General features: G+C 45.3%; 1 protein-coding gene across 14 annotated transcripts in view; it reads left to right on the forward strand.

Annotated features, from left to right (window-relative positions):
* TBC1D16 (TBC1 domain family member 16) overlaps positions 1 to 24,838 on the forward strand; it is a 63,028-nt gene that overhangs the window by 25,280 nt on the left and 12,910 nt on the right. For all 14 annotated transcript variants that reach the window (XR_015948018.1, XR_015948016.1, XR_015948015.1 and 11 more), the window contains one exon: positions 20,506 to 20,703. Coding sequence is in view for 10 of the 14 variants with exons in the window: in XM_088661483.1 (XP_088517609.1) it covers positions 20,506 to 20,703 (198 nt within the window). In the remaining 4 variants the exon portion in view is untranslated. The remainder of the gene's footprint in view (positions 1 to 20,505; positions 20,704 to 24,838) is intronic.

The raw sequence follows: 24,838 nt of genomic DNA on the forward strand, positions 1-24,838 counted from the left end.
GGGCCTATTTCAGTGAAATTATAAGGCTATGTCAGAAACAGAGAGAGGCACGTCTGCACCATCAAAGGCACCTGTAGGACGAAATAAAAATCCAGGAAGGAAGTCAAGCTAAAGGACTGTACCTTCTTCCCACCCCCACCCCAAGGAAGGTGGTAAAATTTAAGATCAACCACCAGTTCTATAAAAGAACATTCCTTACACATATCAAATAGGACAATTGGAGCAAATTCTGCAGCAAAAATGATCTTCTTTCACATGGGCGTACCCAGGATCAAAACTAGGGGGGGCAAGGGGAGGGGCCAAGGCACGGAAGGGGAGGGGCCACAAAGTGGGCGGGAACGGTGAACTCGCGCTCCGCTGGGCTGTGCCCCTCCCTAGAAGCAGGGCTGGTGGGCGGAGGCGGAGCCCAGCCCAGCGGAGCGCGAGTTCGGCGTTCCTGCCCACCGCGCCGCGCTCCCTGGTTCCCCGCCGTGCTTGGCCTTGCCTGAGGGCACGCCGGGGAGCTGGAGGGAGGGTGCGGCGCGGCGCGGCGGGAATGGCGAACTCGCGCTCCGCCGGGCTGTGCTCCGCCTCTGCCCACCAGCCCTGCTTCTAGAGTAGGGCAGCTGCCCTAACTTGCCCCGTGGTGGGTACGCCCTTGTTCTTTCACCATTTCCATTTTGTTGTAACGATAGTGGAAGGACAATCCATCTTAAGGAGCACAACCTTGACATAAAGCTCAAAGACAGAATTTCTATGTACGCCTTGCTTTTTTATTATGGTTTTATGCATTTACTGATGCTTCTGTTGTGCTTAATTGATTCTTTATGCCTTTGGCTGTGTCAAAAACTGGCTTATAACCCTAAGTAAAGATTTGATCTGATTTCTTTGTCTGTCTGTTGCCAGCAGAGGCCTGTGAAAGGAGAGTAGCTTTTGTAGATGGGAGGCGATGGTGCCTTAAACAACCACTGTGAGGAACTGGGATCAAAACAGGAAATGTCAAAGGTATGAGCTGCTTAGCATTGTGTCAATGTTTAAACAGCAGAGAGGGATTATTTTAGGTAGGCTGTGTCTCATATGGACTCTTCCTATTACCTAAGGCAAGGGAGCAGCAGTGGCTTTTGATTGTTGGCAAAAGAGGCAGGGTGATTGGGAATGGAAATTAATAGATTTCTATTCTTTTCAAGGTGAGACATATCCAAAGTAGACCAGTATAAGAAACAAAGTCAGTTTTGAAGGTCCACAAATTTGTCTCCCGTGTGGTGCTTTCACTGTAAATATGGTCAAGGTCTTCTGGAAAGGAATAGGGCAGTGGAAGGAGCTTTGAGTGCATTGTGACATCTCTCTCTTTCTCCTCCTCCCTCTCTACCTCAACAAACCAATACGGCCCACTAGCTCTTTCTCTGCTCTACCCATAGCCCAGTAGAATTTTGTAGCTCTCCACTGATCAGAGCTCTGTATGCATACCTGCGAATGAATGAGAGAGAGGAAAAGATTGTCCAAATAGAAGGGACATCACACGTTGCCTTGAGATTATATACCCTTTACAAGGTATATAACGCCTGGGCACCTCGCTTTGTCATGGAGTAGGTGGAAGTAGTTGTATCTATTATCTCTAGAAGCTGTTCTATTTGTGCGAGAGAGACGGTGCAGTGCTTTCTCCAGAAGTAACCTAAGGGGTTTGGTAACATTTTCCTATCAGAAATGTAAAGGTTTACTATGGCCTGGTTAGCAAGCAATGCTAAGGCTAAGTGTAAACAAGCGGGCATCTGAGTACGCAGAGTGAAAATTGTGGCTTTTTTGATCCTCCACGAGTAGTACGCCAAGTAAGCCAAGAGCAAACCTTTGTCTGGAGCAAAATAAATCATCAGCTCTGGTTTGACATAACACTAAGTCAGATCATGGCTCGTTCCCTGATCTAGAAACCATGGTTTTTGCAACAGGGGTGTTCTGCTGTGGCTTCTAGTACAGTGGTACCTCGGTTTACAAACACAATTGGTTCCGGAAGTCTGTACTTAACCTGAAGCGTACTTAACCTGAAGCGAACTTTCCCAGTAAGTTGAGTGGTCCCTCAACTTACGAACTTAATCCGTTCTGAATGCACATTCGTAGGTCGAAGAGTTTGTAAGTCGAAAACCGGTTTCCCATAGGAAAAGAAAAATTCGGAAAAAATTGTAAGTCGAGGAAACCGCATTTAAAACCACCAACAGTTTCCGTTCGGATGTAGAAAAATTCATAAGCGTGCGGCCATTTTCCCCATTCGTAAGTCAAAAACTTCGGATGTCGAGTAATTCGTAAGTCGAGGGGCCACTGTAATGGAAAGTGGATTAATCCGTTCCAGACGGTCCGAGGAGTACTTAAACTGAAGCGTACTTAACCTGAAGCGAACTTTCCCATTGAAAGTAATGGAAAGTGGATTAATCTGTTCCAGACGGGTCCGTGGAGTACTCAACCTGAAGCGTACTTAACCCAAGGTATGAGTGTAATTGGTTCTGGAAGTCCGTACTTAACCTGAAGCGTACTTAACCTGAAGCGAACTTTCCCATTGAAAGCAATGGAAAGTGGATTAATCCGTTCCAGACAGGTCCGCAGAGAAAATACTCAAACCGAGGCATACTTAAACCGAGGTATGACTGTACAGGGATTCCCTCCCCCCTTATGCACATTCAACTTGTGTGCATTCAGCTTTACACGCTTAGCAAAAATAAAAATAAAATAAAAAGGGGGTGGGAACAGGGGTGGACATCTGGGAAATTCTTTAATCCTACCCGCCACTGAACCCAATGGTGTTTTAACTATACACGATTTCACGTATACGCCCGGTACCCGGGAACATAACCCCTGCATAAGTGGGGAGGCACCTATATCTACAGATACAGACTGCACCTAAAAGCTAACTGTTCCAAGGACAAAGGCATCCATAGGTGCATTCTTTCATTGCTAACGTGATACTGGGGAAAGGGTGTATTTCAGTGGAAGAGCATTTGCCTTGCAAGCAGAAGATCCCATCCCAGGTTTCATCCCCAGCATCTCCCAAGTAGGGCTGGGAGATTGTCTGAAAACCTGGACAACTACTGCCAGTCAGTGTAGATCAGGCATCCCCAAACTGTAGCCCTCCAGATGTTTTGGCCTACAACTCCCATGATCCCTAGCTAACAGGACCAGTGGTCGGGGAAGATAGGAATTGTAGGCCAAAACATCTGGAGGGCCGAAGTTTGGAGATGCCTGGTGTAGATGGTGCTGAGCTAGATGGACCAGTGGTCTTGACCTGGTACAAGGCAGTTAGTTTCCTGCGTCCCTAACAATGGTTTTGTACTGCAAGGCATTTTCCCCCTTGCAGTAATGGTGGAGTCTGCTTTGCCAGTGTACTCGTGGGAGAAATCTAAGTAAAGCGGGGAATAAATTTCAATGAAAGGTTGGAGCTAATGTGATCAAGTCAAGTTTGTCTGCAATTACTGCACTCTAAGTAAGTTCCCAACCAGTGTAAATACAAAACTCTGTAACTATAAAGCATAGTACAACAAAGAATACATAATAAAAACCACACTGTCTCAGTGCAAACCATTTCAGGAATCAATACAATACTAAATTCTTAACAATTTATTATACTAGAACAAAAAGCACAGCTATAGCGGTGGGTTTAAAATAGCAAGTCACAGTTCATTTTGTGGTTGGCTTATTGGGCTGGTGGATAAGTACAAGACTAATAGCACAGTCTAATGTATGTCTACTTGAAAGAGAGTCCCATTGAGTTCAAGGGAGCTTATTCCTGGAAACTGGGTACAGACATACCCCCACCTGTATATGTGTGGCGCTGGGAAATCAATCAATCGATTGAAATAATTTCAAATCTGGAAATGGCAGGACAGAGCTGGAAAGTCCTCATGGCTTGTGAAGAGATCCTCCCCAGAGCCCAATGTTTCAAAGACTTTTAAAACAAGAATTTATAGGCTCCAAAATGGCTCGTGGGGATTCTCACTGCTGCTGCGCTCCCCCGTTCCACAGCCGTTGGGCGGGAAGCTATATCGCAGCGGGCTTGGACACACTGTTCCCTGCCCTTTCTGGCAATCTGGAGGCAAAGGAACAATATGGGTTGCTTTTTGTTACGAAGAGCTCTGGACTTTTTTGTTGTAAAAGAAGAAGGAATCGCCCTAGTTCCTCGCCGTGACGAGGGTCCCCAGTTACACACATTTTGCTTATGCGCACAGGGGTCCGGAATGTAACCCCCGCGTAAGTGGGGAGTCACCTGTAAAGGATTGCACCCAGCCCGCAATCCTATATAGCAGGGCTCCCCAAACTAAGGCCCGGGGGCCGGATGCGGCCCAATCGCCTTCTAAATCTGACCCGTGGACGGTCCGGGAATCAGCATGTTTTTATATGAGTAGAATGTGTCCTTTTATTTAAAATGCATCTCTGGGTTATTTGTGGGGCCTGCCTGGTGTTTTCACATGAGTAGAATGTGTGCTTTTATTTAAAATGCATCTCTGGGTTATTTGTGGGGCATAGGAATTCATTCATATTTTTTTTTCAAAATATAGTCTGGCCCCCCACAAGGTCTGAGGGACAGTGGACCGGCCCCCTGCTGAAAAAGTTTGCTGACCCCTGCTATATAGCAACCTTCCCCAACCTCATTCCTTGCCATATGTTTTAGACCACAAGTTCCATCATTGCTGGCTGGGGTTGATAAGAGCTGTAGTCCAAAATACCTGGAGCAAACATGGTTGGGGAAGGCTGGGAGTTCGGTAAGTCTCATTGCACATGATGGGACTTACAGCACAATCCTCTGTGCATCTACTCAAACAAGTTCTTTGTTCATCTTTGCTTTCTCCCACTCACCACACCACAACACCAGCATACAGAGTGTTTCGTCCTCTTTCCCCCCATGTCTTCCACTTTCTTTTCCTTTCTCTTATATTTCCCACTCAGCACATAACACTGAGCTAAATGGGAGCTAAGTGTGAACATATGAGTGTATAGGTAAAGCAAAAATTGCATCCACTTCACTCCACACCCCTTCGGCCTGCTGCCATGCTACCTGGAGTTAAGCCCTGGTTTGGCTTAGCATTGCTTCCAAACTAAGGCTTCTGGTTTGCCTTGCTCTAGAGCAGGCATCCCCAAACTGCGGCCCTCCAGATGTTTTGGCCCACAACTCCCATGATCCCTAGCTAACAGGACCAGTGGTTGGGGGAGATGGGAATTGTCGTCCAAAACATCTGGAGGGCCAAAGTTTGGGGATGCCTGCTCTAGAGTCTAGGCAAACCATGAGCAGCGAAACCAAGGACAAACCTTGGTTACAGATTGTGATTTGTCTGGAGTGCCCGCGTTCAAACGAACAAGGTTTCATTGAACTGCTGTACAGTCTGGTTTGGGCTAACTCATCCCATGACCAATATTGTGTTGCTCTTTCCTATTGTCATCGGGCCTCTTAATTTTGAGAAGATTAAAAGGTTTGGTCCTTCTTTTCTCCTCCCTTGCCCCTCTCCCATTCTGTATTCAACACATTTTCTGTGCTCTCGAAAGAGGTCATCTCTTCATGTGGCCAGTAGATGGCACACTTTTCTCAGCACAGCTTTGGCTAACCAAAGGAACACCGGAGACATCTAAATTCAAAGCTGGATGCGGGTGGAGGCTGTCCCAACCTTCTGCTTTTCTTCATAAGAAAATTCTGTCATTGATCCTTCTCGGGAGATAACATGCCCTTTTCTTGCTATCTCATCTGGGCTAGCCACTAACCAAACTCTGCCATTTATCGCCTGCCTTACATTTTGGCAGGCACAGCTGCTGATGGACCTACTTGCCTTCTGAGTGCAAAATCATCGATGTTCCTCCACTTGCAAGTAGCCCATCTTGATACTTGTGCCCTTCAGTTTCTTCCAGGAAGGTTGCATGGGCAGCCTGCTTTCTGGTGATTAAACAATTTGCTGCTGCTGTGCTGTGATTGGCTAACATCTTCTTCTCTAGGGACATGGCCTCTGACCTCATGTCCTTGGAGAGACAATGATTGAGAGAGCTGAAGTGTGTGCGCGCCTTCAAATAGAGGACAATGCAGATCCATCGGTTTCCTTTTCTCCCATGGAAGCCTGGATGAAAGATGACCTAAAACATGAAGGTTTTAGGAGAGTGATATATGTGCATTTTAATGGAGAGTTCTGGCAGGAAGGTCTTAATTTTGCATGCCATTGATGTCTGCAATGCAAAATGTAGTTGCTGCATCAGATTCCTGTGCTGCTTTTTCTATTCATGCATCGAAAAGAACCAGGTTTCTAGTCCTTATGGTTCCTGACAGAAGTTACCTTTGAAAGCATTTGTGCAGCATTTGCTAATCTCATGAGATCTTGTTGGGTTTTGAAGCACATTCCACATAAGTAGAAGATCAGGAGGTAAAACTACTACTGGGCTATGCACTATTTCAGACTGTAGGAAAACAGGTAATAAATGTTAGGATGCTCTCCAGTGTTGAAACGAAATCTGCACCTAGAAAACTAAAATTTTAAAGCAAAAGAGATTGGGAATGCAATTCATTCCATTACTTAACATCCCTAGAAAGAATCTGATTCCGTCAGTATTTTGGTAACTGGTAGTTTCTATAATCTCTTTGTCTCCTGTGGCTGTTCCTTACCAGTAATGCAAGATTCTTGTACCCCACCCTAGTTCCACCCGACAATTCTTGCAAAAAGTCATCATCACAAAACCTCTAGACATGTGCCTGGAGGTCACCGTGACTTAAATTAATCGAGAAGAGTGCTTGATGGTTATATTGCCAAAAATCTTAGGAAGTGGGTAAGTGGTCAGATTGGGGTAATGCAGGCTTAACAAGTGGTTGCATGTACATGCTCTGCTAACTGGTTCACCTAGTTTTTTATTGACCAAACTGGAAAGCTCACTGAAAACCAACCCCATGATTTAAATATCTGAAAAGGAGAAAAGTTGAGGGGGAAGCAAGAAAAAAAGCCTTGTTCATTCCATGTAACCTATCACGTACTAAATCCAGGATTCAGCCATTCCTGTTTCAAGCTCTAAGCCGGTGCCAGTGGGGAAAAAACCACATTATTTTATTGTCTTAGCATAAACTGTGCTAACACCAGCTCTGTTCACATGAGCTTGCTCCCATGCATTGACTGTGATGGCTATTGAGGCACCCCCCCTCTCCTTCCCTGCACCTGAAGCACCTGCCACATTGGCTCAGGAAGCTTTACCTGTGCATCTTTTTCACCTGCCATTGCTCATGTTCCTCTTAAATTCAAGACAGTCTTTTTTTTCCTTTAGAGAACATCTTAAGTATACACTATGCACCAGTGCTGTAAAGAGGAGGTGCTAAGTAACATTTTAATTTTAGATAGATATAGATGGAACCAAAAACAAGCTTTTGGGTAGGAGAAAAACGTGTATGAGTGGGACCCCCAGTGTAGATAAAGGTAAAGGACCCCTGGACGAATTTGACTATGGGTACGAACGTTTGTCCGCAGGCAGCTTTTCTGGGTCATGTGGCCAGCATGACTAAACCACTTCTGGTGCAACGGGACACCATGACGGAAGCCAGAGTGCACAAAAACACTGTTTACGTTCTCGCTGCAGCAGTACCTATTTATCTACTCACTTTGGTATGCTTTCAAACTGCTAGGTTGGCAGGAATTGGGACAAAGCAACGGGAGCTCACCCCGTCACGTGGATTCGAACTGCTGACCTTATGATCGGCAAGCCCGAGAGGCTCGGTGATTTAGACCAGTGGTCCTCAACCTTGGGCCTCCAGATGTTTTTGGCCTACAACTCCCATGATCCCTAGCTAGCAGGACCATTGGTCAGGGATGATGGGAATTGTAGTCTCAAAACATCTGGAGGCCCAAGGTTGAGGACCACTGATTTAGACCACAGCGCCACCACGTCCCTTACCCCAGTGTAGCACCCATGGACACCAGAGTGCCCCTTGCTGCTCCTGACTTTTTTGACATTACATTTTTCCAAGGTATGTTTTCCCCTTTGCCTTTGACAGTGGCTGGTCAGGTGGGTTAGAGACAAAAAAAAAGAGAGGCTTATTTAAATCACTGTCTGATGTTCTGGTGTCTGATGAATCACTTGGACATGTTGTGGTGCTACCCATGACGTATTTCCCTTGGTCCAAAAAGGTTGGAGGAGTCTGGTGTATGGGATATAGAAGGGAGGAGATTCTGGCGCAAACCCAGCTCCATTGGAAAGGAGCAGTTCTTCTACAGCTACTGTAGCAGCAGCCCCCAACCCTATTTCAGGATTGCTTTTTGCTCTTTTAGCAGTGGGGAAATGGGCAAAGCTTCCTGTCCTTCCTCCCACTCTGGAGGTGAAATTGACAATGCAGTTGATCCAAGAACTCTACAGAAGACGAGAGCAGGACAGAAGCCAAAGGGGATAGTGAAGCTTGATGGCAGAAAGGCAAGCAGGTAACAGAGAGAGGTAGGGTTTACACGCAGTCAGTCACCGGCCCTATCAAGGATTGCAACCTCCAGACCACATGAGCCAGCAGCATTGTATGAGTTTGTGCCTGGAAGGACTCTCCTGCAATTGCGATGGAAGCTCAAAAATAAATAAAAGCTACCATTTTTAAATACAGGAGTGATGCCTTTATAAGGACAGGAATGCAACAGTTCGGGAGAGGTGTCATTTGGGCTATTGTAAATCAATGGTTTCCGTGCCAGATAAAAAGACTAGTGTGGTTTCTCAACCACCATTCAGTCTGGCCTCTTTCACATGATTGCTGCTCCCCACCCCACCCTTTTAGTCTTGTAACTACCATCCATTGTGCATCTTTTTTCTCACATGCTCATAGCTGCACAACCTGCCCCTTGCCCCTTGCAGGAGCAGGAATAGCTAACATGATGCCCTCTAGGGGTTGCAGACACTCAACTCTCGCCATTCCTGACCACTGGCCATGCTGCTGAGAGTTGAGAGGGCACCGTGTCCTGCCTTTCAGCTTTTTCAGTTGATGCCATTTCTCGTCGCTATCTTTGGATGGCTAAACCAGGTTTTAAGAACATGGACTGGTAGTGACCACCATTCTTGTTTCTTCGATATTCCCATTCATCTAACCCAGGCATCCCCAAACTTCGGCCCTCCAGATGTTTTGGACTACAATTCCCATCTTCCCCGACCACTGGTCCTGTTAGCTAGGGATCATGGGAGTTGTAGGCAAAAACATCTGGAGGGCCGCAGTTTGCAGATGCCTGGTCTAACCTTGCAGACAAATTGACAAAAGTTACTACGCAGCAACAATACTTAATGGTCTGCTTGCCTTTTTTTTTTTTTTGCAAACTCCTGCGAGCCGTTTTTGGCTCTTCCAACTTTAACAAGAAATTCCCTGCCTGGCTGCCTGGAGGCAATTCCTACTTGTTATATAGGCAGAGTGGCTGTTTTTGCAAGCCAGCATTAATCCCAGCATCGATAGGCCATATGTTCTCCTGCGCTGCTTTACGACGAGCGCTTCATCGGCGGCTGCCTTAACAATGCACTTATTGCTAATATTTAACAAAGAGCATCCTTTCTTGTCCTACCTGCTCACTGCCTCACTCTGTCTGTATTCTGTACTCTTTTGTTCAGAACAGAATTCTCTCTCCCTCCCTCTCTCTCTCCTTGCAGCTCATGCAGTGAAAATTGCCTGGCTTGGTTCCCTAATCCCAGCCCTTGAAATAACAATATTAAACACTCTGGGTAACCCTTCTGGTCAGCTCTCCCCATTCCTGCCCCCTCCCCGGCTGTGGAATGTTATGCCATACTCCAGTGGGTTTTCAACAGCAGTGCCAGTCTCTTTGGGTGGTGCTGGCTGGGCAAGGGTTGGAGTTCTCAGCAGAATATAAATTGGTGGTGGTGGTGGGGGGGTGCTTTAATCTGCCAGGCAAAAAAGGACCCTTTGAGATTCTCTGCTCATTGCTAATATGCTAAGAATCTGAGAACAAGAATCTTTAGGTGTTTCCAGTGACTTAGGTTTGGTGTTTTTTTAAAGGCTTGATTGTAATTAGCATAATGAGTTCTGACTTTTATTTTTGCATGGATGGATCGGGAGGAGGGCGGCAGGGAAAGCGTTGCAAAATGACCCATTGATTCTTTTTTTAAAATAATAATAATAATGAAATAGAATAAACAAGGCTAAGAAAGCTCTCCTTTTCCAGCCTGGACCAGCTGGAAGGTAAACATTTCTCTTCATGCTGTGCTAAGAAATCACATTTTCCATCTCTAGGATTTGGAGGTGCCGGTGGGGGGGGGGAGGGAGAAGAGAAGTGTTACATTTCAATTGATTTATTAACAAGCTTGAAGCCCAGGCGCAAAGGACCCCCCCTCTTCTGTACAGAATGTAAAGACGTATCTTTTGGCTTTTGCAATACTTGCCTTGTTTTAAAAGGAAGGTCAGGTTCATGCCCACGCCTGCCTCTCAATGGTTAGCTGTGTTAAGCTGCAGAGGGGTGTGTGACTGTGTTTATTCATAAGTGTCAAACGACTAGACCTGTCACCACTAAGCAACTGTAACAACAAAAAATGTTGAGGAAAATCCTTTCCTTGGATTTACCGAAGCATGCCTCACCTGTTTAGCAAGAGTGTGTGTGTGTGTGTGTGTCTATATACTGGAGAGTGAGCGCACTTATATATGTATGTACAACTTGCATTTGACTGGGTAAAGCAGATTAAAGCACATGGATTATTCCATAGCAAACTGCTAACAGCTTCTTCTCCTTCCTTTTGCCATTCCCATTTTAAATTAAGCTGTTTATCCTCTTTGCATCACTTATAGTAGCTAACAAAACCTTTCTAGTGGAGTAATCGTTGGCCATGCTTCTATACCAGAGAAGCCTGAAAATATCAAGCTCTTTGTTGTTTAAATATACATTGGAATATGTTGTATAGATTAAAATATGGAAAGTGGGTGGAATTGCATCAGTTTCACTGAACGTCTTTTTTTGAGTCAGTCACTGACTGCTAGAGGGGCAGCAACAACAAAAAAGTGGGGAGGGGGGGAGAGATGTGCAAAATGAACACTTCCTGCCTGCTAAAGTGCCACATGATCACCTCTGGCCTCTCTCTATTATTAGCAGACTATCTTTTAAGAATCATTCATCATGGCTCATAAGGACACGGATTTTCTCTCTAAATTAAAAATAAGGAGGCCTATCAGAACTGAAGTAATATAAAAAGACTTTGTGTATTAACAGATTCCATGCTGTGCATAGTTGAACACTGGCCAGACAGATTCGGAGGAGTATCTAACCTTCACTTCAGGCACAGCCCTCCCTGTGAAATTGCCCTGAAAATTGTCTCTTTTCTCTCTTCCCTTCCTCTCCCTTTTAATATGTTGGAAATGAAATGGGGTTCTACAAAGGATCTCTCACTCTCACGCACAACTGTGTCCTTGTGTTGAGCCAGACCAGTAAGGGAGCTCTCCTTTAATGCAATGAGATGGTTTCTAGAACGAGCTATAATCCTGACTTTTTCTATTATTATTATTATTATATGTGTCCCACTAAAGAAGTGGTGGCAAACCTATGACACGTGTGTCAGGCGTGACATGCAGAGCCCTCACTGCTGGCACACGCCCCATTGGCCCATTCGCGCTATTGTTGTTGTCCCCCCCCCCATTTGTTCTCCCGCTCCTCCTCATGCTACAGCTTGTCTCTGCTGTTAAAACCCGGATCCTTTTTTGTTGTTGTTGTTGTTGCTGGTAGCCAGAGATTGGTTTTTTAACCCTTTCTGTGCTGTTTTTTCCTGGTGCTTTGGCAGACGATGATTGGGTGTAACAGCGTTCGTTTTTTAACCCGTTCTGTGTTGGTTTTTTGGCACTTTGGCAGACTATGTCGGTGCTGCGTGTTAGTTCCAGCGAAGGTATTATTCGTCATTTATTTCTGTTCTCTTTCCCCCCCAAAAAACACAGCAGCTTTGGGGCACCCCCCCAAAAAAAGCAAAGCAACTTTTGCACCCTCTCAAAAAACCTCCAAAACTTTGGCCAGCAGCTCCCCCCAAAAAGCTCAACAACTCTGGGCACTTTGTGATAAATAAGGGTTTTTTTGTTTGGTTTGGTTAAATAACTAATTTTAGGTTTATTAAATACAGTTATATATTACAATTTTTGTTATTTAAACTATAAATATTGCGAAATTATGGTTTTTTTCTCGGAAGTGACACACCACCCAAGTTATGCTCGGTTTTTGGGTGAATTTTGACACACCAAGCTCAAAAGGTTGCCCAAAGGCTACACAACTGGGTATTTTCATCCTGAAATGCTTCATCTTGGATCAAAATGCCAAACAAAATAACTTGTCTGCTCCACAGAAACTGAATCCAGTTGTGTGTGTGTGTGTGTGTGTGTGTGTGTGTGTGTGTGTACATGCTCACATGTGCACACATACACAATTTTGGATTCTCGGAGAGAAGAGTAAAGGTCTGATACGAAAGTTTCCCATATAGCATTATCATGGATACTGAAAATGACTGACATTGCTGCAAGCATCACTCAAAAGGGCTTTTGTTTTCTATTTCCCCACTATTTGATGAGGAGCAGATGCCAGCACAGACAAAATATAAACAGTCTGGGCTCTGAATATCTCTGTAATCCATTTTTAAGAGAGAAATATCTGTTAAGCGATAAACTCAGAAGAATTATTAGCTTATATATATATATGTATATAGATTGTTGAATCTGCTACCTAACGTTGCATGGAAATTTCATGTAAGCACACACACACCCCCGCCGCCGCCGCCTTCCATCTTTTCCATTGTGCGTAGCTAGGCAAATTTGTCCGTAGGAGGAATCTTCCTAATGCAGTCCCTGGTGACCTTTGTGGCCTTGATTGACAGGCTGCTGTCAAGGTAGAACTTTTGCCTCAGTGGTGGGAAGGAGCAGAACAAATGCCAGAGGACAGCTCCAGCTCCCTTGGGGAAGTGGGCTAAAAAGGTGAAAGAATCGCAATTACAGGAGGTTTTCTAGCACAGAAAGTTAATTAGCTACTTAAATAGCATTTAGTGGCACTTGCTAGGGGGAAATGGACACATAACAAAGGTCTGTGTGCATGTGCGTGAGAGAGAGAAGGAGGGAGGAACCCTTGCTAACATTCTAGCATTGGGGCTACAACATTTCCAGAAGTCAGTCTTTCTCAAGAATAATGGGACGTACTTGATTAGTGGAAGGAAAGGGAATTTAGACTCTGCTACAATCCTGGGCAAACAAAAATTGAAGATGCAATCGTATTCATTTTTATGTACCTAATATTTCACTTAAGGTATAACAAGGGATGTGCACGGTTTCTCCTCAATCCCTACTCACCACCTAGATTTTATATTGGAACTTCTTTGAAGCAGGAGCTTGTTTTTTTGCTTAATCTGGAAAGTGGTGTATGCATGCTGAGGGTACTATAGATGTAAGTCTAATCTTTGAATTTGAAATTCTGTCGCAGAGCTAGGGTTGCCAGACTCAATAGAGGGCAATACTTCTGTGCCTTTAATTGCCCTGCTCTCTTTTGAGTCTGGAAACCTTAAAGAGAAACCAGCAGACCCTTTGTTTAATTTCCAAGCAAAGGGTCTGCTGGTTTCTCTTTAAGGTTTCCAGACTCAAAAGAGAGCAGGGCAATTAAAGGCACAGAAGTCCTGTCCTCTATTGAGTCTGGCAACCCTACGCAGAGCTGTAGTCCTATTGCTGAATCTAGAATTTTTGCTGTTGTGGAAATATCTAATCCACTTTCAAAACAAAAATAAAACTGCAAAATGCAGCAGTCTAGTCCAGGCCCGGCTCACCCATTGACTCTAGTGGCGCGTTGCGCCAGGGCGATCAGGGGGCTCTGAGGGGCGCCCCAGCAAGTGGGGGAGCTGCGCGGCGGCCTCCCTTTTCCTCCACCAGCTGCGGCAGGAGAGCAGGGAGGTAAGCGAGTGGAACAGGGGTACTAGGACCCTGTTCCGCTCTGCAGCGCCAAGGTCATCCCTCACCCCGGCACTGCGTTTCATTGGTAGAGGTGACACCACATGGCAGCACCTCTACCAATGAAACGCAGCGCCCTGTTGGCGGGAAGGAAACGGCCGTGGACCCAGCAAGCGGCGGAGTCGCGGGAGATGGCCGGGAAGGCCCCGGCGCGGCCTGCCCAGGCACACCGGCCCGCTGGGAGAAGGGAGGAAGGCCGCGCAGAGCAGCGGCGCCCCCTCCCCCACTCAATCCGGCATTGGACAGGCAAGTGGCCTCCGGCACAGCACGGCCCCGCTGTGAGGTGCGGGGGCCGCTGTGAGGCTCCCACCGCCCGACACGCCAGGTAAGAGCTTTCCTCTTTTTTAAAAAAAAGAGGGGGGGCGCCCGAGGGATCCCTGCACCAGGGCGCCCAATGACCTTAAGACGGCCCTGGTCTGGTCCAAAATTTAAATTGTGGGGTTGCTTTAAAGGAAAAAAAAAGTTTTCATAAATTTTCACTTCGATAAATTTCAATTTAAATTGTTGAACAGGTAGAGAAATCTAGGCCTGCATTTGGAGGTGGAGCTTTTAATATCATGGCTTGTTGCCTCATATGGGTGGTCAGCAGATCAGCATAGACAAAGAAGGAAGCATAGATGTAGATGCTTTGATGAGCTTATTATTTGGTGTGACTGCTAACAGACAGGCCCGCAAGGCAAGGAGGCACAGAAGGAGCCCCTTGGATTTGGCTTAGTGTTTCAAAGCAGGCATGATACACCACCACACACAATTACCCCGACTCCAATGGAAGATTTGCCACTGGCTTCATTTCAAGCTTCACTAGATACTAGATTATGATTTTTAATTGCTCTGTTTAGACCCTGAGACTGAAAGCGAATCCTTTCATTCAGCTTTTGCTCTAGATCAGGGGTGGCCAACTCCCAAGAGGCTGCGATCTACTCACAGAATTAAAAACTGGCAGCTTTTTTTAGGGAGGAAGAACGCCCCGTTTTTTAGGGGTGCAGGGCAAGGTTGTTGAGCTTTTTTAAGGGAGGAGGAAACCCCCGATTATTGAGAATTCAAGCCTAAGCTCAAGGGAGAAAGGGGAACAGCCACTCAACAACAGATCGCTGCGGAAACAAAGAGCCTCACTAAGTAAACTCCGTCTTCCTTTCTGCAGATTGTGCAACAATGGGGGTCGGGGTCGGAGTCGGAATCTATTTTACCAACACTAAGGAAAGGGACCCAGCAATCGACCACGATCTACCAAAACCACACGGGGATCTACCAGTAGATCGTGATCGACCTGCTGGACATCCCTGCTCTATATTGCTAAACTCCATGGTTGCCCCTTATGCACGTAACAGGAAAATCAACAATGGCACATCTTTATCCATGGGTCTCTGTGTTAGGCACAGTACCACATAAACACACAAAAAACTAGGTTGCAATGCCTGTTCTCATTGTACCCAGCCAGATACCTGTGAGAAAGCCACAAGCTGGACCCAAGCACAAGAGCATTCTCCTCTCCTGTGGCATCCAGCTACTGGTATTTGTTCTAGCAGAACAAACAGAAATTATATATGAGCTATGTACACTTCTTTTAATGAGTTACCAACTAGAGGAGCATCATGACCCGGTTAAAACCTAGATTATGAGTGCTAAATTACACAAATCATTTTCATTGCCAATGTGGGAGTTGAATGCCCAATATGATATCTGGTTTTAGATGTAAATATAGGTCCCTGTGGTCAGTCCTCAGTCTAATTGGATATACTTGTAATTATGTCCTGCGACTTATTTTCTAAGTGGGTGTTGTCAAATTAGTAAGTTAATTACCATGTGATGATGCAAGCACTATGGTATAAGGATTGCCTAAACTAAATTGGGACCCAGGTGGCACTGTGGGTTAAACCACTGAGCCTAGGGCTTGCTGATCAGAAGGTTGGCGGTTCGAATCCCTGTGACGGGGTGAGCTCCCGTTGCTCGGTCCCAGCTCCTGCCAGCCTAGCAGTTCGAAAGCACGTCAAAATGCAAGTAGATAAATAGGAACCGCTACAGCGGGAAGGTAAACGGCGTTTCCGTGTGCTACTCTGGTTTGCCAGAAGTGGCTTTGTCATGCTGGCCACATGACCTGGAAGCTATACGCCGGCTCCCTCGGCCAATAATGCGAGATGAGCGCGCAACCCCAGAGTCGGTCACGACTGGACCTAATGGTCAGGGGTCCCTTTACCTTTACCTTTTAAACTAAAAGGAAACTGTATTCACACCATCCTTTGAAGGAAATCCTGAGAGTCAACAGATACTTCCAAAGGGTCCTTGGCCAGCCACAAAGAAAACATCTGAATGACCAGCTACTATGAATATGGAATTTTTGTAAACCGAGAAACTTAGCTTAATTGATGTAGCAGCGCAGACTAGTTTGGGGTGCCCCTATTCTTCACAGCTTCCATGGTCACTTTTTAATTTTTAATAATGTTCTTTGTTTTGGAAGGTAGTTGGACCCTAGCCTTGAAATATTTTGGGGGGAAATTAAGTACCCATCCCTCACCCCACTGCCCCCACTCCTTCTCACTCATGGCGCAAAAAGTGTTATAAATTTTGACTTCCCAACAGCTTCTTTTGAACTCTTCTGTTGGGTACCCCAAGGAAGTAATCTCTTCTCTTACCCTCACCTGTCTTCTTCAGTCTTTCTGACAAAAGGCAGATCACCAGTTCTTCCATGGTTACCGAACAAAACAGGATTCTGGGCCTATTTTTTGTTTGTTTGGACCAAGTTAACTGCTCTTTCCAGTACTGTATATGATCTGCTCAGTCTCACAGCTGCTTTGGGAGTCAAGATGGTGGTTTTCCCAGGGCATTCAGAAGGAAATAAGATTTGAGTTTTAAGTTTCCAGAAATCTTGAGGGCTTGTGGGTAGTGGATTTTAAAAAGATGGACCTGTGCAGGAACAGCTGTTAAGCTATTTCCCACCCCCCCTAGCTAATCGCTGAGCTGCTGTTCTGTGCCAGAATGTTCAACAGATGTGTTGATTTCACTTCTGTCTGTTGCATAGTTTTGCTAATAGGTGCAGTTTCTGTGAGACGGAAGTAATTTTGGAATAAGGAAAACATCTATTTTATGGGGCAGAAATGGTGGCGCTGAGGTGGCGGGTAGCGGGGTGAGAGAGCTTGGGAGGCAGAAGACCCAAGAAACGGAGAGCCCAAACAGGTGTGAATTACTTATCTATGATCACTGAAGGTGTGAAAACAAAAGAACTTAAAAGCAAATTTGGAGATGGTTAGAATATTTCTGTTTAAAAATTAGCATGTATTTAAATTTGAGATGTGTTGAGATCGTTGTGCCCTACTGTGTTTGAGAGAGAGAGAGAGAGAGAGAGAGAGACTGACTTCAAGCTGTATTGCTGAACTTGGTCTTCTGCACATCAAGGGAGGGGGCTCTGTTAACAATGGAGCCCTCAGCTTGGCTGTCTAGGGAATGTGTATTGGAATGCAATGACCCAAACCACTGGTGAATGCTAAAAATAAGGCTCTTCCAGTGGTCTAGTTCAGTTTGTGGCCCTGGTTTTGGGGGGCACTGTTGTCAGGATAGGAAAGCATACTGGTGGGGATGTTCTGCACAGGCATGCTGAGTGTGTGATTTCTTCAGCGTTCAGTGCCTACATTGTTCAATAAGCGGATTAGAAAACACTGCATAAAGTGGCTTTTCAGGGGGCTGCTTTTATACCTGCTCCTTGCCTTGTTTTGCAAACCATGATTTCACAGTAGAGCCCATTCAGGCTGTTCAAATGGATTGGCCTTTTCAAGATCTTAGAGGTCACAGTTTCAGATTTACTTATTTCCCAGAGCACTGCTGTTTTTCTTGGGGCAGGAGGGAGGATAATTTCATAGGGGAGGTACGAGTTACTTTCTGAAATCTGAACTCTGGACCCTATTTTGGGGCAATATATCTCCTGAGTTCAGTTGCTTAACATGCCGAAAAGCTTTGTCTGGCTTGTTGTCCCTAGTATTTTGTGGTTCAACAGCTGTGCAGCCACTTTGTCTAAAAATGTGATGTGTGATGCTACCAGCAGAGAGCTATGTGGTATCGTATTTTACATTCCTGTTCCTTGACTATTCATTTGAGGGAAATATGCCATGATAAGCAGGGAGTTACATTTACATTCTTACATTTAAAAATGGTTCAAAGGGTTAGTGTGTCTTCAAATTTGCATGTATTTCAATTCGAGATGTGATGGGAAGTAGGTGGTTTTTGTCTGCAGAATGTATACATGCAGACTATGGAATTTCATTCTTGTCATTTCTGGAGAAATGTGGCCAATGTCATCAGCAAACATTCCTCTGTAATTAAAGGACCTAAAGTCCTTTGCCTTCCAAAGTTTTTTTTCTACCGCAGAAGAGCCAGTAGAATCATAGAATCGTAGAGTTGGAAGGGACCCTGAGTATCATCTACAGTGATGCCTCGCAAGACGAATTTAATTCGTTCCGTGAGTCAATTCATTTTGTGAAAAATTCGTCTTGCGAATCGCGGTTTCCCATAGGAATGCATTGAAATTTCGTTTTTTGCCCATAGGAATGCATTAATTAAATTTCAGTGCATTCCTATGGGAAACCGCGATTCGCAAGATGAATTTTTCGCAAAACGAATTCGTCTTGTCACCATCAGATCGCAAGACGCATCCGTCTTGTGAAAAATTCATCTTGCAGGGCATTCGTCTTGCGAGGTACCACTGTAGTCAACTCCTTGCAACGCAGGAATGTGCAGCTGTCCCATACAGGCATTGAACTTGCAACCTTGGCATTACCAGCACCATGCTGTAACCAGCTGAACTATCCATAATACTGTTTGTATGCTAGCCATTTGAGGTATATTTGTAGAAATAGAAGAGGCCTGCTTGGGAAGAGATTTTAGAGCAACGGTCGCCAACCTCTTTGGGACTGGGGGGCACTTTTGGAATTTGAGAAGGTGCCGGGCGGGGGAAAACACCAGTCATAAACTGTTACTGCCAAAGGTGTGGCTTAGCACTGGAAAACTGCCGACTGCAAAAGAGCAGAAAAAGAAAAGAGATGGGAACATAAAATGTTTCAAATATGGAAAAAAATCTGTTCAGGTGTTGATTTGGTTTTGGTTAACAAAAAATGTTCGGAAAACTCTCTTCTTTTCTGGACACAGTTAAGCCTTGGTTGTTATGTTCCCTGTTGCTGGTATGCTGCTGTAGAATAGAGCTGAAAAATAAAAGATAACTGAACGCAGAAATAATTTTGAATTACTACAGCCAGTCACACACACACACACCATTCTTAATTCTGGCTGGCAAGTGTTTTTTTTTTTAACGATCTTTAGGGAATGGAAAAGAATAGAATACAAATTCAAGGAAAGTACATGAAAAATGCATAAAATGAGCTGAGTAGCAGTTGAACAATACTGGCTCATATTAGTATGATGTTTAAGGCTGAGTCTATCATCTGCAAGCTTCTCAAAATTAGGGCTGTATGAGGAGAGAACAATGATTATGCTTCTGCTTTTTTACTGTGCTGACCCTCCCCAAACAACTTTGGAACAATCCATGCTGTAGACCAGGCAGAGGTAATGGTGATAACAGTGATGCCTTTGAAATGCCCCCCCCCCCCAAAACAACAACAACAATAAAATTGGAACAATTAGGGGAAAGGTGGTGATAATAATGACAATGACAACAAAATGTCTTGGGTAACAGGTCTGGACGTCTGAGTAAGACTTTAGGATTCCATTGATAAGGTGGATATTGCAGTACTGAGCTAAATAGGCCAGTGACCTGGTTCTGCATAAGGCAGCTTGCTACATTCACATGTTCATGTGACAGACTGACACTGATGTAGAAGGTGCTTAACGGTCTTTTTCTTTGCCCTGCGAGAGAGGCTGCATCATCTGTTTCACAAACTAGAAGCTGGGCCGAGAGAGGGTCAGTCCCCGGCCACCCAGTGAGTCTGGCAGGAATGGAACTCAGAGTCAAGTGGTTTCCCCAAGTCCTTTCACAGCACAGGAGCCACAAGCCTTTTCGCCGCTTCCACTTTGGCCAGCATGCTTGAAACATTGCTTGCTTCTCTCTTTTTTAAAATATTGTCCTCTCAGTATTGTTGCACTTTGAGGAAACTTACCTACTCTGCTCACCAGCCCTATCTGGGAATTAAGCACAGACATTGGTTTGAAGCAGGTTTTGGCCAACCAGTGTTGCCTGTCGGGATTTCATAAACCTGCTGAAGTGAGAATGAGACATTAGGGTTACTGGCTTGAAAAAACATACACACAAATTTGGGCTTTTCTGTATATGCCACTTTGCAACTTGGGGAACGCTGCGCCTTCTGATTAAATGAAGCTTAATGAAAAGAGTTGGGTTTTTTATTTTATACTTCCAGCTTTCTTTTGCTTTTGCTCAGAGCATTTTATTCTTGCAGCAATGGATAGAGGTAAGACTGGGTTGATGGCTTGCCCGACACCACAGACTGAGCTTCATAGCCAAGTGGGATTGAGTCTGTTTCCCACATCAAAATCAAGCCCTCTAGTTCCTATACCGCACTGGCTCTTGGAGTTAGTAATTTTCAGGTAATTTTTCCTGCCTTCTTCCTTTCTTCCTCTTTTGGTGCCACTCTCTCATGTTGGTATAGCGAACCGTGCGAAAGCCACATGACTTGCTCAGCCAGCGCCAACTCAAGCCTTGATCCCAGCTCCCAGTTCCAGGAGAATAACGTTCAAGTACAGACCTCCCGGTGGGATGAGCAGCAGAAGGTGTTTGCCTTGGAACAGATCTGTGGTGTCTTCAGAGTCGACCTGGGACAGATGCGGTCTCTTCGCCTGTTTTTCAGGTAGGATAACTCCTTTGGAGGTGGTCTGACTTGCCCTGTTACCTAGGAGAGTGACATGGCAGCAGGACCAGGGTGAATTTCCATCTTTCATTGTTCTCTGAGGGGAAGCCCACCTAGGAAGTTCTAATGGTATCAGGTGTTCTGTGTGAATTGTGGATTGCTCCTCTGCGTCTGCCTTTCAAACAACAGATTACCTGTACATCCTCTATGCATTCTGAACCAGTAATCCAATTATTATTATTTATTTATTTATTTATTTATACCCCGCCCATCTGGCTGGGTTTCCCCAGCCACTCTGGGCGGCTTCCAACAGAACAGAACATTAAAATGCAACAATCTATTAAACATTAAAAGCTTCCCTAAACAGGGCTGCCTTCAGATGTCTTCTAAAAGTCTGGTACTGTAGTTGTTTTTCTCTTTGACATCTGATGGGAGGGCGTTCCACAGGGCGGGTGCCGCTACCGAGAAGGCCCTCTGCCTGGTTCCCTGCAACTTGGCTTCTCACAATGAGGGAACCGCCAGAAGGCCCTCGGTACTGGACCTCAGTGTCCGGGCAGAATGATGAAGGTGGAGACGCTCCTTCAGGTATACTGGACAGAGGCCATTTAGGGCTGTAAAGGTCAGCACCAACACTTTGAATTGTGCTTGGAAACGTACTGGGAGCCAATGTAGGTCTTTCAAGACCGGTGTTATGTGGTCTCGGCGGCTGCTCCCAGTCACCAGTCTAGCTGCCGCATTCTGGATTAGTTGTAGTTTCCGGGTCACCTTCAAAGGTAGCCCCACGTAGAGCGCCTTGCAAGTAGTCCAAGCGAGAGATAACTAGAGCATGCACCACTCTGGAGAGACAGTCTGCGGGCAGGTAGGGTCTCAGCCTGCGTACCAGATGGAGCTGATAAACAGCTGCCCTAGACACAGAATAGACCTGCGCCTCCATGGATAGCTGTGAGTCCAAAATGACTCCCAGGCTGCACACCTGATCCTTCAGGGGCACAGTTACCCCATTCAGGACCAGGGAGTCCTCCACACCTGCCCACCTCCTGTCCCCCCAAAACAGTACTTCTGTCTTGTCAGGATTCAACCTTAATCTGTTAGCCGCCATCCTTCCTCCAACCAAGCCGCCAACCATCCTCCAAGACTTACTTCCCACTCCCACCACCTTTTTTGTGAGGGGATTTTACTGGGCTGGCAAAAATATATACAGTAATGTGGTGATTTAGTAGTAGGCCAGATTCTATATATCCACACAAGTGACTCTTCTTACCCAGCTTGGAATCCATAACTTGCATAAAACTTGGCTTCCTGAGGCTGGGGCTACACATTACCTCAGCAAACATGGATGTCTGCCAAGGTAATGTGTAATTCTAGGCTAGGAATTTGCTTCTCTTCCAATTTTTTCCCCTCCACCTCCACAGTGATACCTCGGTTTAAGAACAGCCTTGTTTACAAACTATTCGGTTTACGAACTCCGCAAAACTGGAAGTAGTTTCCCGGTTTGCAAACTTTACCTTGGTCCAAGAACGGAAGCTGAACGATGGAAGGTCACCGGTGGTGGGAGGCCTCATTAGGGAAAGCGTGCCGGTTTAAAAACGGTTTTGGTTGAAGAGCGGATTTCCAAGAATGGATTAAGTTCGCAAACCGAGGTACCACTGTACCATGGTTTCAAAGAAAAGGTTTAAGATGTGAGGCAGTGAAGGTATTATGAAACTGTTGCCACGTACCATTCTCTTGTGACACAAACTGCCTGAACCCACACAGTCTTTCAGGCTGCCTGAAGGTTACACACCACTCTTTCTCTTCCTGCTCAGGTAGCCGTGGAGCCCTGGAAGAACATAGCTGCTAGAGAAGATGCCTGAGCTTATGGAAACCTACCTTTTCCATCCTGATCTGTTCAGACTCCCCAGGCTACCTAAGAGAGCCTGAAACATTTTGGAGCATGAACCCAGAAGGAAACTCCTTTTGTTAATGGGTTAGCTGCAGTTTCTTAAACCCCAAGGCAAAACGCATTGAGTAACTTGAGGAAATAATTGTTTTACACTGAAAGGAGGAAGGTAGCCTTAGCCAGCGTTTGAAACTCCCATTGTTCTAGGCACATTTTGTGACAGGGAATTTCATTAGCGCGAGCTGTTTCTGAGCTCTGGGCACAGTACTGGGCCTAAGATTTCAGATAAAAACTGCAGAGTGGAAGAAAAGGAGGAGCCTTTTCTGCCTCCCCACTTCCAGCTACTCTCTGAAAACTGGAGAAGAGATGCTCTTAAAAATATTAGGGGGTTGGGCAGGGGAAGGACTAGACCAGGCATGGCCAAACTTGGCCCTCCAGCTGTTTTGGGACTGCAACTCCCATCATCCATCCCTAGCTAACAGGACCAGTGGTCAGGGATGATGGGAATTGTAGTCCCAAAACAGCTGGAGGGCCAAGTTTGGCCATGCCTGGACTAGACCTTGTGAATTTTAGCTGCAATTAATTCATTTTCAGCTTTGCATTCTGGTTATAAAAAGCGCGCTTAGACATTCCGTTGATGAGCCCATAACTAGGATTAAGGTGTACCATTTAGCTCCTAGCTTTCATATCTCAGTTTCTAACATTGGCCTTAGCATAGGAAGTAAATGAAAGGTGGGGAAAAAAACTTTTTTAAAAAAGGAAACTGCCTTACACCTAATCAGGTCATTGGCTCACCCCACTTGATGTTGTCTGCATTGATTGGAAGCAACCCTCCAGTGTTTCGGGGTTGAACCTGAGACATTTTTTATGCAAATCTCATTCTCTACCTCTGGACCTTTAATGGGTATAGTATAGGTGAAAATTCGCACTGGATTATGGACATAAATATGGATATGCATCTACTTTATACACCAGTTGGAAATCTTGGAACTTGCTCCGTTTATGGCATCTGTTCACTCTGGTGAAATGTACGTCCATACAGTCCTGTTCATTCAGTGTAAATTATTCGTGAAAATGAGCTTCCTTCCCAGTGGCAAAGAGCAGTGCGATGGAGCCTGGCCTTCGAGCCCTTGCCTAAGCCTCTGCATGCCTTTTTACAGCATATTTGTTCATAGTGCTTCAGCAACCAATGCCTCTGGGAATAACTCAAACCATTTCCCAAAGCAGCAGCACTCGCCGTAGCGCTTTGAACCCACTTACAGAATCCCGCTGAAAATATATTTAAAGTTTAAAATGTGTGGTTTTGCACCGAATCATTGCAGTAAGGTGTTTATGACATTGGCACCCAAGATGAGCAGTATGTGTGGGATTATCCCATTTTCTCCTCACAGATAAGTGTGTAAGGTAGCATTAGATAGTCACTAAACCAAGCTCACTCAGAGACCTCGTGGGCATGTTAACACACTAAGCCATTTGAGGCACTCCCTTGGTCTTACACCAGGCGTAGGGAACCTGGGGCGCTCCAGATATTGTTGGACTCACAACTCCCCCCCCCCCTCAGCCCCAGCCAGCATGTCACAAGGTTGAGGGCAATGAAAATGTCAGTCGAGCAACATCTGGACAGCCACAGGTTCCTCACTCTTGCTTACATCATATTTTGTATATTCCGTAGCTCACTCACTAAATCAGGCATCCCCAAACTTCGGCCCTCCAGATGTTTTGGACTACAATTCCCATCATCCCCGACCACTGGTCCTGTTAGCTAGGGATCATGGGAGTTGTAGGCCAAAACATCTGGAGGGCCGCACTTTGGGGATGCCTGCACTAAATTGCCTCTTTGCACATCCTCTTTCCTCTTTGGTTCTGATTTTTAGGGCCTGTAACTGTTGAGAGCGCAAGTTTTTCTAGGGTCTTTGGTGTGTAAACAGGAAGTATGCACTTCTTCTGTTCCATAAAATTCAGCTCCTTTTCAGGCTACCAAGTGGGATGGGGGTGGGGAAAAAGAGGAAGTCTCTTCATTTAGAACGGGGAGAGCTGAAGGGCTATGGCTAATTATCCTATTAATCACAGGTAAATTAACAGGATTTGCATATAATTTTCATAAGCATGACAGCTGTTACACTTATACAGCATTTATTTATTTATTTGAGTTTTTGTTTTTTTGTTTTTAAAAGCATCCTGCCTTTATAGCGGGTACACATCATTCCAAGGGAGATTTTCAACAAATGTGTCACAATTTAAGAATGAAACCCCCAA

Source organism: Zootoca vivipara, chromosome 2 (genome assembly GCF_965207765.1).
Source record: "Zootoca vivipara chromosome 2, rZooViv2.hap1.1, whole genome shotgun sequence".
Taxonomy (NCBI): domain Eukaryota; kingdom Metazoa; phylum Chordata; class Lepidosauria; order Squamata; family Lacertidae; genus Zootoca; species Zootoca vivipara.